At 37.5% G+C, this 13,402-nt stretch overlaps 1 protein-coding gene across 1 annotated transcript in view; it reads right to left on the bottom strand.

Moving 5' to 3' along the window:
- Nucleotides 1–13,402, bottom strand: part of hpse2 (heparanase 2) — a 49,561-nt gene that overhangs the window by 10,516 nt on the left and 25,643 nt on the right. The window contains exons 4-6 of the mRNA XM_085369278.1: nt 12,553–12,726; nt 11,397–11,568; nt 4,453–4,500 (exon numbers count right to left, since the gene is read on the bottom strand). Of these exons, the coding sequence (XP_085225404.1) occupies nt 4,453–4,500; nt 11,397–11,568; nt 12,553–12,726 (394 nt within the window). The remainder of the gene's footprint in view (nt 1–4,452; nt 4,501–11,396; nt 11,569–12,552; nt 12,727–13,402) is intronic.

The following is a 13,402-nucleotide window of genomic DNA, read 5'->3' as shown; positions in this document are numbered from 1 at the left end:
CATAAGTAAGAATGGTACTGTAAATACTATGAAAGTAGAGTATTAGACCATATAATCATAACAACTAAGGGCTCATAAATTCAAAAACTATGTTAGAACCTCTACTGAACCTTTTTGGAAAGGTCTACAGAAATGACAGATGTGCCAACAAAACTGCTGAGAACAGAGCTGAATTTAGTTTATGTGGGGTGAAGCAGTGTTGCAATCTGAGCTTAACCTTGTTGAAATTTTCCTCATAGCACTGGAGAAGTCCCAAGCTCCTGGCCTCAAACTGTAAACAATGCACGGATTAAGTCATAGCCTTACACAAATTATTTGGCTATCCTGTCATCTTTTCTGAGAGCTTACAATAATTCTTCAGTCTAGATCTAAGGGAAGAAATTCCAGTTCATATATGGAAACAGAATAAGACAGCACAAATTCTATCTACATCTTACACTACAAATTACCATTAGGGTTAATTTTGCTTAGAGTATATACAAGCATCCAGTAAAAAAGCAACACTAGCCTTTAAGATAAACACTCAACTTGGTGGTTCATTAGTGCAGGAACACACACACACACACACACACACACACACACACACACACACACACACACACACACACACACACAAAATTATGCAAACAATGCTCAAGTATTTGTTCATTCAATGTTTGGCATACTACTTTGGGCTAAACGTTCCAAAATTCACTAAAATGCAAAAATTTACAACACAGGAACTGAATGTTTTTAGACAAAAATCTACTTGCTCAGCTTGTTCTCCACCGCTCTCTCCAAGTGCCAGCACCACATCAAAGACAGCTCACTTACAAAAGTATCTAGCACTCCACTAACACCAAAATATGGCACAGCCTAGAGACACAGATGTAATCAGTTCAGACAAGGATGGACAGAAGCAGAGGTGCAACTGTATCAGTACCACAGTTTGAAAACTATTTAGCTGAAATGGTACATTTATTTATTTATTTATAGATAAATCATTTTGATTTGTAATGATCACAGAAGATACTTTTAGAAGACTGTTACTAATTTTTGCACTCGTGGAATTTTTTGCTAATGGTTTTTTAAAAGCCCTAAACTATAAACAATGTAGAACAACTTACTTTTAATAACTGCATGTGAGGCACCGAAAATTGTCCATCTGGTGTAGCAAGAGATTTTGGGAGTAAGCAGAGGGGTAGCAAAATAAGAAAAGGATGTGTTCCTTGAATGTGGACCATCAGGTTATCATTAGATCAATCATAATTACGTAACGGCTGAAGAATATGTAGCATCCCTTAGGATTTCACAAGTAAATTTACAGCCCCTTTGTGATTTTCACCTTTAACATCTATTTCTCCCCCTTTACATAAGCTATAAATAAGAACTGATACCACTGCCATTCTGACAGGAAACAAGAAACCTCTGGCTGTAACATGTTAGCCTGGCTTGTAAAAAGCAGCACTGCTGAAATAGTGAAACTAACTAACATATATATTTGAAAAAAAAAAATGTTTCTAATGCACTTTAAGGCCACAATGATTAAATCAAGAAGGGCTCATTTGAAAGGAGAGGTTTGTCAAAGTGCGCCTTTCATTATTAGAGCATTTAACTGAGGGAGCTTGCTTGTTTGCTTCACACCCAGATGTCCACACCACTGGAGCAATTAGTCTCAGATGTGCTTTGCTCAGGGGCAACTAAACAGCAACTTCAAAAATTGTAAATCTGTCTTGTTGACTTTTCTTGGTCAAATTTAAACCTGGCACCATGTCCTCACACACTTTAAACTAATTTAAATCTCTCACCAAGAAGCAGCCCCTGTTGGTAAGGCAGTTCACTATACATAAGGCTGGAGAGCCTTGGTGTAGCAAAGTGATTAAAGTTTGTCGAAAACCACAAATGTCAACCACATGGCATGGCTTGAGGATAAGTCAGGGAATCGGCATTAACATCCATCTTCTCAGGAGTATAAATGTTTCACTGAAATCTATAAAAACCTATCGATATAATGCAAGTCAGATTTTGACTGAAATACTGATAGATCACAGTTACCTTAAAAACCAATCAACAGGAATTCCCCCAAAAATGTGTTCTGTTAATTTCAGGATAGATGTCAGTGTTATTGTTAATTTAAATGTAATTTGTTTTAAAACAATATATTTATTGAGATGATTTATATGTCTTATTTTAGTTTAGTGTGAGCTCAGTGTGAAGCCCATTCTTTACTCCCTGTTTTATTAAGTGCACATACATTACTGTCCCCCCACTACACACTGACAAGAGGTAAAATTAAGTTAGCAATACTTGAGTTAACAGGTCAACAAGCTCTTTCCACTATCTCACAGATGCACACACAGACATAGAAAAACATACAAACTATACATCATGAAACATCCACTTTACAAAACACTATATGGACAAAAGCACTGGGCCACCTACACTTTACACCTACATGAGCTGCATGGCCACATAAACCTATGCCATGAAGTTCATGATGCAAAATTGCTCTGCTGGTGTTAATACCAGAGGAGGTTAGGAACTCTTTCGTGCACTATGAGCCTCAGCACTCAATGACCCTGCTCTATAACTTTACGTGGTCTGCCACTTCATGGCTGAGTTGCTGTGGTTCCTAAATGCTTCCACTTTGCAATATTTCCACTTAGTCTTGATGGCAGAAAATGTAGGAGGGAAAGGAGGAAGAGACTTCACAAACTAACTTGTATCAAAGGTGGGGGATTCAGTGTGCTCTTTAGGATGAGGCACTTTTTAAAATATGTTTGTAAAGGCAGATTGCTTGCCTAAGGGCTTGGTTTTATACACCTGTGGCAATTGAACTGAAAACACCTGAATTCAAAGATTACTTTTGTTGATACAGTTCAACACAAAATTCCTAACCTTAGTGTGCACCATCTGGTAGTGTAATATTAACCTACTCCTAATCTAAACTAAGCCTACAGTAGCTCAAACCTGTCTTTGCTGTAAAATGTAATGATTCGCGAAAATTGACCTAAAGTTATATGTGCCTTGTCAGGCTAAAAAAGGGAGGTGCTTTTAAAAGTGCCCAAGAGAGGAAAAAGCACCATTTTCAGCTTGATTTAAAAAAAAATAAAATTTCCCAACATCCACAAAACTTGTTAAAGCAACCACTACTGGGATGTTAGGCCCTCAAAACAGGTCCTGACATTTGGATAGGTTTTTTTGTTTAGTGTAGTTCATTTTTATTCACCTCTAATGTATTAATGGAGATGTTTTATCATCACAAACCTTGGATAAAATATATATCTGGTTTTAGGGTTAAAGCACCATGACAGAAAAAAAAAAAGACATCCAGGCCTCTAAAATGAAAGAAAACTTAATACTGAACTGCAGAAAGAAATGTGAATACAGAGAAGACAGAGACAAAATCAGGGAGTTTAATAGAGAACGACTACACATACTGATCATGTCTTGCTGGTGAATCCAAACATGGATAAGCATTAACTGAGACAAGATGCTGCAAATGTCAAACTACAATGTTGTGAGAAAATGTCATAATATAATGCAAACCACATATCGTTGTTTCAAGATTTGGAGGTACACAAATATTTCACATCATAACCAACACGTTTCATCACCACAAGTGCCGACCGGACACCTCCGACTGTAAGCCACAGACAGACGTATACTAACAAATTCACAACACTTTCCAAACAGGTTTAAATCGAGTGCTTTTTTCCTACCAAGCACGTCTGACTCAAAACAACTTGAGACAGCTGCACTAGAGTAAAACCTATGTCGTAGACGTGTTAATGAGTGGTCTCTACTTTTATTAGGTTGGCTTCTTTTGTAGAGGTCAGAGTTTCTGTCACGCAGCCTGGTTAGACTGGAATCTGGACCTCTTGTGTAAAACGGGCTAATTGACAAAGGGAGTGAGCCAGAGCATATGGTTTGATTTTAACAGTGTGGGTGGTGTTTTTCCAAGCCTTACTGACAGCCCTTCCACCTTCTGTTTCATCTAATTTCTCCTAATTAGACCTGACCTTCACCTTAATGACCACTCACTCAGACACAAAGGGTTTGTCTTAGTTTACACTCAATGTGCCTTTTTGTACATATTTTACATGTGGGTGTAAAAAGATACAGATAAAACATTGGGGAAAAAGATCAAACCAGTGATACATTTGTATGCATTCCTACAGTATGTGCAACAGACAAATGGCAGGTGTTACTAATTTAACACACACACTGTCTCTTAGGCTCCTTTTCCTGTTGTTCCACTTGCAGGATAAACATGGTTTGGTGAATATGCTTTCGTCTCTCTTGGTAACTGTGCTGACAAATTTGCAATATTGGTACAAAAACACAGTGTGGCCTCTGCTGTTAGATATATGGTTTTGAATTACTCTCTTTCAGAAGAACGTAGGTTAATTCTGCGTTTTTCTGTAGATGAAATAATAAAAAAGGGTAAAAATGAAAGGGTAAAATACCTACTGTTGCCACGTAACTGCATCTACAACAGAGCCAGCATTCTTCATGAACCTGAAAGAAAACACAAATGTCATTAACTGATTCGTTGTATTTTGTCTTCAATATATGACAACCTATGTCTTCCTTACACAATTACAATATGGCTATATGAATATTACAACATTTTACCCATTTAACTGTTAGTGCTCAGTTTATTTAACAAAAATATTTTTAATTCAAGTGCACATATGTCACCTTCACTTTATCTCAAGAAGAAAACAAAATCTATCTAGGTGACAAAAGCCATAATTCACTAAAACTCTTTGCCAACTGTCATAAAATGTGTTGCAGTGTTCATTCTTTTAGCAGGTAAGCAATTGGTAATTAATTAGACTTCAGGATTAAAGGCAAATTTCTGAAAATCAATCAAGACAAATTATAAATATAAGAAAAGTGTAATTTAACAGCTGAGAGCTCCTTAAAAAGACAGCAAATGGTGTGTATGCATTATGCAGATTTCCTGTCATTTTAAAATATGTGTATGCAGCAGTCTAGATTTCGCTCATAAAAATGAGTTCTTTCATAGTTATATAGCTTACATAGCATAATTACATGGTTTGACAGTCACTGTTGGGTCCATATATTTTTGTGATGCTTTGCCAAACCCTTGCTGCAGCTGTCTTCAGTTACTGTTCCTTCATGGCTCTTTCTACCTCTGGTTTTGTCTGCAAGTGAAATGCAGCTCTATTGCAATAACAAAGCCAATGTGGAATATTCCACTTCCTGATCTTTCAAAACCTTTTTACAGATTTAGGTAACTCTCCATCTGTACTGTGATGTGCTAAAGAATTACCTTTGGGAATGAGGCTAAACACAGACTGCAATACTTTATACTTCTGACATCATTCATCTGCTTTTGTCACATCACCAGCAAACTACACTGAAAGTCATGCTTGTCCATGCATTACACTGCCTTCACTCTTCACCCAAGAGATGTAGTATGCTTCAGATTAAAAGGTAGCTCTTAGTCACATCTGCCTACATAAGACTGAGCTGGTAGTGTAGAACCTCTATTTTCACTTGTCTTGTCAAAAGTCTTTTATTAGGGTAGATTTTTGTAGTGATTTTATTTAATCATGGAAAGGATCCTGTGATCATCTACGACTTATCTTCCACAGTGTCCATGAATTTCTATGTTGTCTAGCTCAACAGTGCACTCTATCCTCCAAATGAACAAAATTGTTGAGCAGGTCAGTTCTAACTATTTATTTTTTTACTGTTTAAGGTTGGTTCCACTTATTTTTCATTTGCAATTTCTGCTCATTTGAAGAGACAATAACAGCCTCCAAGTCCAAAATGGAATGAACACCAGAACTGTTTAGTATACAGGGAGTGCAGAATTATTAGGCAAATGAGTATTTTGTCCACATCATCCTCTTCATGCATGTTGTCTTACTCCAAGCTGTATAGGCTCGAAAGCCTACTACCAATTAAGCATATTAGGTGATGTGCATCTCTGTAATGAGAAGGGGTGTGGTCTAATGACATCAACACCCTATATCAGGTGTGCATAATTATTAGGCAACGTCCTTTCCTTTGGCAAAATGGGTCAAAAGAAGGACTTGACAGGCTCAGAAAAGTCAAAAATAGTGAGATATCTTGCAGAGGGATGCAGCAGTCTCAAAATTGCAAAGCTTCTGAAGCGTGATCATCGAACAATCAAGCGTTTCATTCAAAATAGTCAACAGGGTCGCAAGAACCGTGTGGAAAAACCAAGGCGCAAAATAACTGCCCATGAACTGAGAAAAGTCAAGCGTGCAGCTGCCAAGATGCCACTTGCCACCAGTTTGGCCATATTTCAGAGCTGCAACATCACTGGAGTGCCCAAAAGCACAAAGTGTGCAATACTCAGAGACATGGCCAAGGTAAGAAAGGCTGAAAGACGACCACCACTGAACAAGACACACAAGCTGAAACGTCAAGACTGGGCCAAGAAATATCTCAAGACTGGTTTTTCTAAGGTTTTATGGACTGATGAAATGAGAGTGAGTCTTGATGGGCCAGATGGATGGGCCCGTGGCTGGATTGGTAAAGGGCAGAGAGCTCCAGTCCGACTCAGACGCCAGCAAGGTGGAGGTGGAGTACTGGTTTGGGCTGGTATCATCAAAGATGAGCTTGTGGGGCCTTTTCGGGTTGAGGATGGAGTCAAGCTCAACTCCCAGTCCTACTGCCAGTTTCTGGAAGACACCTTCTTCAAGCAGTGGTACAGGAAGAAGTCTGCATCCTTCAAGAAAAACATGATTTTCATGCAGGACAATGCTCCATCACACGCGTCCAAGTACTCCACAGCGTGGCTGGCAAGAAAGGGTATAAAAGAAGAAAAACTAATGACATGGCCACCTTGTTCACCTGATCTGAACCCCATTGAGAACCTGTGGTCCATCATCAAATGTGAGATTTACAAGGAGGGAAAACAGTACACCTCTCTGAACAGTGTCTGGGAGGCTGTGGTTGCTGCTGCACGCAATGTTGATGGTGAACAGATCAAAACACTGACAGAATCCATGGATGGCAGGCTTTTGAGTGTCCTTGCAAAGAAAGGTGGCTATATTGGTCGCTGATTTGTTTTTGTTTTGTTTTTGAATGTCAGAAATGTATATTTGTGAATGTGGAGATGTTATACTGGTGTCACTGGTAAAAATAAATAATTGAAATGGGTATATATTTGTTTTTTGTTAAGTTGCCTAATAATTATGCACAGTAATAGTCACCTGCACACACAGATATCCCCCTAAAATAGCTAAAACTAAAAACAAACTAAAAACTACTTCCAAAAACATTTAGCTTTGATATTAATGAGTTTTTTGGGTTCATTGAGAACATGGTTGTTGTTCAATAATAAAATTATTCCTCAAAAACACAACTTGCCTAATACTTCTGCACTCCCTGTATAAAGATATGCTACACCTATCCATAAGACATATAATAAAATAATTAAATAAGAAGGACAATTAAATTGAACCCTCTGAAAATATTTTGAGTCCCTCAAAAGTGAATGCAATATTTCTGTTCAATCCCTTAAGCACACCCTTTCACGACATATTCAGTCTAACATTGAATTTGAAAATAAACAAATGTAAGTATCATGGCAAATCTGCAAACTACTAGTTTTATTATTATTATTTTTAACTAATTAGAGTTGCTGATTCTATAGCTTGAGGATTTGATTTGTTAATTTTCAGTTTAATTGTTATCAATAAAAGGAAAATCATCTGAGAGCAGAATCATCCTGTACACAAACACCGTGCAAACACAGAGTCGCCTCTTTGCATCTGTGTATGTTTCCTGATCTACCTGACCCAAATCGCTCCATATTTGGCTGTAACAGCTTGTCAGACATGCCAAAATGTGCGTCTCTAAACATCATGTCACAGAAACACAACTTTCACTGGGCTGGCTTGTTTAGTCTGTGCAGCTCAGATATTTGGACTCTTGAGCTGCTCAGCATCTAATTAATCTTATTTCCTGAGAGCAGCAGAGTAGTTGGGCTGTCAAACACATGAGCAACCCCCTCGTAACAGTGTCAAACACACAAGAATCGTCGTGTCGTTAAATGCGACACCCATGACCCATGGGTACTCCGGCTCTCGACTCTTCATCTTCTCAATCGTCCTCCTCTTCTCACTACTCATCTTCTATGTCCTCCCTTTGTTCTGATAACACTGCTCATTAATCAGTCTGACTATTACAGTACACATACACACATGTGAGCAAAAAAATACACCTTTTTGCTTCTGACTAAATCTGAACTGTCAGTGCTCAGTGAGATAAAAGGCAGCTCCTAACGGTTTCACTGATTTAAGTAGTTCAAGTACATAGTGGAGACAGATCCATACCAAATTATTCTTTTTCCATAGTCTTCCAACTACCTGTCAAAATGTGTGCGGCTGCCGAGAGGCTAACATATATTGAGACATTAAACTGTTCCTGTGAATTTAAGTACACATGTGCTTATATACTTGTGCATGTGAAAACATTTTAACACATAAACATATTCAATTTACTTTATAGATGGTATTTTGGTTAAATGACATGCTGACCCCATTTATTCAACAAATTAAAACCAGAACTATATATCCCACCTCCATCACTTCTAATTGTCTTATTAGCTCTGTAATAAATCTCCTAAACCTCTTGTGACAGATTAGTGGACCGCAGAATATAGCTTCCTTTCAGCCACACAAAATAGATGTTAAGTTTTCATGGTTGCTGCGCAGGAGCACGTCTAACATCTGCATTTATTCACCAAAATCTATCAGACATTGCAAAATGTTCCCAACATTGTCATGTTTATGACTGTGTGTATCTGACCAGTTGCTTTTACATATACAAAAGTCTAAGTGGAAGCTAAAAGGGAACAAAGCGTTCTCCATTGCTGCCCCCAGTTTATGGAATAAATGCCTGTGCACTTTAGACAGTCACCTCCACAGCCCATTTTTAAAACACATTTATACTCTCTGGCCTTCGACCGGGCATTATACATTGATCTTACTTGCCTTTGTTTTATTATGGGAGCTTGTTTGTGTTTTTATTCTATTCTAGTTGTTTTTAACGGTCCTGCATTTATTCACTTTTGGTTGCAGCACGTTGTATTTGCTGTGGTCGTTTTTAAATTGCTTTATAAATATTGCACACTGAATGTCTGAATAAAGTAATTAAACTTTAGATTGACTTGATAAGGGCCCCACGTAACATCTTAAAACATGAAGATGTTACGTAAAATATCTGTCAAGTTATCAACATCTAAATGATCATAACAACATTTTTCTATATATTACTAGCTTTTTATACACCACCCTTGTGAGTTTAATATAGAGTCCGACAATTTTATTATTTGGGTGATTTTGGCCTATCATAGATATATATAATGAATATATTATCCCCTGTGCACCACAACGAAGCTTTTCACGTTTTTGCTTGAGGTAACGTACATATGGTGTCGTTTGTTTGTCCACCAGTGCAATTTCAACCTTGTGGTTTACAGTTCTCTCTCAATGTCTGCAACAGAACCATGGCCACTTGGTTTCTTTGTGCTAAACTTCAAACTGGATTGCCAAAAAAACATAGTGGAAAATCTAAAAAAAATAAATACATTTTATATGTATATATTTATTGGTTGGATAGTGTATGGCATTTCCAAAATTCCAGTATTAGTCAGGCTAATTTAAAACAATCAATCAAATTATTATATACTGCTCATAAAGTCAAAAACAAAGGGCAAAAAGTAATTTTGATAGTACTAAATTATTTTATTATCCAGTGGAAAAAAAGCAAACATTGCACCATAAGGTCACACTTTATTTGTATTGTCCAACACTGACAGAGTTGTGTATATACCTCCATGTTTGACTTTCACCCTTTGTTTGTTGTACTGGGCCAGTGATGCATTCATTTTAGTCAAGTTTGTTTCCATTTCAACAGACAGAAAAGCTCACAAAGGCGTTACTTTTTTGGAAATAATGATTTTGTTTGAGGAATACTGTCAGCTGTTTGGTTGACAGAACTAAGGATAAATTTCTTGTCTAAAATGAATTTCAACAAACTAAGACTTGTAGTAATACCCAAAGAAGCCTACATACCTGTGAGAGGCAATCTGGGGTTCGTTATTTGTAATGCAGCAAGGTCAAATTACGCTTTTAAAAAAGTTTTTGTCTTGGTTAACAATCACTATTGTTATCTATTAGATTATCCAAATTAAAGTTATGCACAAACGTTTCCAAATCATTAGTGAAAAGAGGAGAATGTGTTATTCTCTGATGGCACTGATTTGCTATTTGTATCCAAAGTGCATTTTGTAAATCACCAACTTGATCAACTGCAAGCCTTAAACTAATTTTGAATTAAGATTAGGTTAAGTTGAAGACAGCCAATTACATGCTCACTGCCAGTGGAAAAGTGGTTTGTGGAAGAACAAGATGGGGAGGTTTTTTTTTTGTTTTGTTTTTTTAAATCTTTTGTCATTGAAGTTTTGAATTTCTAAGGATCACAACAAATTATGTTTCTTTTGCCTAAATTCAAGGGTTTGTTTCAGTGAGCCACACTTTGTAAAATATACTTGGACAGACTTCATTGAACTGATGAATTGATAAAGACAATACAAAATGAGTCAGCGCCTTAAAGGAGGTATTACTTTTCCGTTTTGTGCTCCATATTCACATCATGATCTTACGTTGCCCGTGAATTGTTAATGTTCTGATTTTCATCTGCCAGATAATTACAGCTTGTGAATGCAAGATAGATAAACCGTGGGGCTACAATATTGTGTGGCTACAATACAACTTGTCCAAAAACAACACAGTAATTTTCAGTGAAACAGAGTCCGAACAATTTAATCTTGCTTTCAGTCAACTTGAATAAAATTTTGGCCAGCTAAAGAAAGTATGTCTGAAAACCTTTTTGTTTTCCAAAGATTATAGTAATCTGTATCAAATGCTGGTGAATAATACTACACAATGACACTGTGACAATGTCTTGGTTAGTCTTTTGTTGTAAAGGTTTGGCTACCAAGTGTAACAATGCAACCTTTGCAGAGGACAGGCTGCAGTTGAAAGAGGGCGGTTAGATAAGCGACCAGAGTCAATCCAAAGCTGCTGCAGCTTCTGGGTGAGACAAGCAGGTGGGACGTTGCGCCATCACGTTATCAATCAGATGACACTTTATTTATGCTGACATGGTATAACTGAAGCTGAGACCCTAAAACCTGCAGAGTGGGAATCCATAAACACTGAATACAACTACAGAGTGTGAGTGTGTGTGTGTGCGTGCGTAAAACTTTTACTGAGCTTTACTGTGTTTAATGCATAAACTACTGCAGCATACTTTCCGCTACCTTCCCCCTTTCTTTTCCAGCAGGACAGCCTAAGAAGGAGTGTAATCCTGGCCAATCCCTGTTTTACTTGGTGACTCACCCATCCAGCAGCAGAATGGCGTTCTTCCGGGGTCGTCCTGCGTTGGGGCCAAAGAGGTGAGCTCGGTGGTAGAAGCGCACAGACTGCAGCAGGGTACGTAGTTTGGTGTAGTCCTGAGCCAACTGGGTGCTGTTGACCGCACGACCCACCATGCTGCGGTACGCATTGGGCTCTGGAAAGAGAAGACACAGTAGACTGAGGAAGATAAGAGTTTATACAAGCAGCATTGGGAAGATGACAAAGAATGATGTTGTTGTTGTAGTCTGATCCTGCTCTTAGAATATCCAACAGCCAGTAGAAAAAAAGGATAATTGGCCAATTCACAGTAATACAGACAGATGGACATTGCTTCAAGGGAATAGCCAAAGCACACAGGGTGGCCTTGCAGAATCAGTACGCCTAAGAGAGTGAAGCATTTTTACAAAAGGAGAAAGACTGAACTTTTGCAGACTCATTGTTGATTAACAACTTCACTGAAGATTTTTCTGTACCAGGCTGTTTCATCCTAAAAACATAGGCTGCTAACATGTCTGCTTTATTAGTGTATGTTGATATGCTGTTTATGAGAACTATGAAATGATTAACTGCACATTTTAAAAGATAACCTTTAATTCATCATATAAATGTCCTCTATATCTTGTGCTACCTCAGCAATTTACTTGAAATTATTTCCTTTGTTGCAGTCACATATAAAGTTATTAGACATATGCTGCTACTCTTAGGCTTAGGCTGAAAAAAAGGGTGATAATAAGTTTTTAATGTGAGGGTATTTTTAGATTTTCAGAAAATTAAAAGAAAAAAATAGTTTACCCCTATGCGAACCCTTGGATTAACCCTTTAACTGCTACTGAACTTAAAAATCCTTCATTAAATCTGCAACAGTTTACTTTAGTTCTGTAACAAATTTGTATTACAAGTGACAATACAAGCATGAACTGTTATACTGCATTTAGTTTATACTTCGAATTTAATTTACTGCACTCAACCAGAGAGAATAATGATATGATTTTGGCAATAAAAACTATACAGTATGTTACCTTTAAAACGCTTTCTTTTCCTTTTACTCCTCTAAATATTTTAAATAGTATCAAAACTGCAGATATGATTGTAAGTCATGTGTTTTAGTAGACAGTTTGAAGTATGTTGCTGTACTGACCATTGCCCAGCTCCCAGGAGATGTTGTATTTCTTCCCAGCGCTGTACTTCAGGAGGCTGAGGGTGGAGGAGGTGTTCCAGGAGTTGTCTGGATTTCTGTGTAGTGCGTTGAGCCCCAGGATCAGGTGCAGGCCAGCACAGTCGGCAAAGTTGTACAGTTTGTCTAAAGACCTGGCTGGGAAAAACCCACAAAGCAGTTGTAACTTTGATTCTTTTTACGCGTATGGAATCATATGACCACATGAACATGATAGAAAACATGTGTAACTCATGGATTCCCTGATTCACATGCCCTCTGTTTCTATATGTTTATGTATACAGTAGCCCTTAAACCATATCTGTGGTGCTTTCTGCACCACAACTATGTATGTTTGCAACCGGCTACATTTTCTTTTCATTAAAAAAAAAAAAGAAGAAGATGGAAAGGTGTTGACATTATGTAACATTATGCACTTTTATTATACTTATTTTAAAGTCAGCTTTATCAAAACATACCTTCAGACTTGGAGGGAAACAAAATTGGAGCAGTATAGGTTTGTGTCACGTGTATACTACTGTATTTACACTGTGAGTACTATGAAACCTGCTTAAAAACTTAAGATAATTAATCAGTTATGATAAAAACAAATCCAAAATGAGAATTCCAATAATTAATTGTTTTTACATTAGCTACTGAACAATATCTAAGCTGGTTCTGCTCAGTTCTTTGTGGATCAACTGATCAGTTTATTCGCATAGTGAAAATAGAAGTAAATCAACCAGAAATAGAGCCCAGCTTTGAGGAATGTTTATCTTGTCTGTGGCGTAGGTAACATTGTTGTGATTAACTGTGTATAAAGTTGCTTCCACCA

This window comes from Diplotaxodon limnothrissa, linkage group LG13, assembly GCF_057381915.1.
Source record: "Diplotaxodon limnothrissa isolate DT_005_m linkage group LG13, D_limnothrissa_male_GT1.1, whole genome shotgun sequence".
Taxonomy (NCBI): Eukaryota; Metazoa; Chordata; class Actinopteri; order Cichliformes; family Cichlidae; genus Diplotaxodon; species Diplotaxodon limnothrissa.
This window is presented reverse-complemented; position numbering and strand designations above follow the sequence as displayed.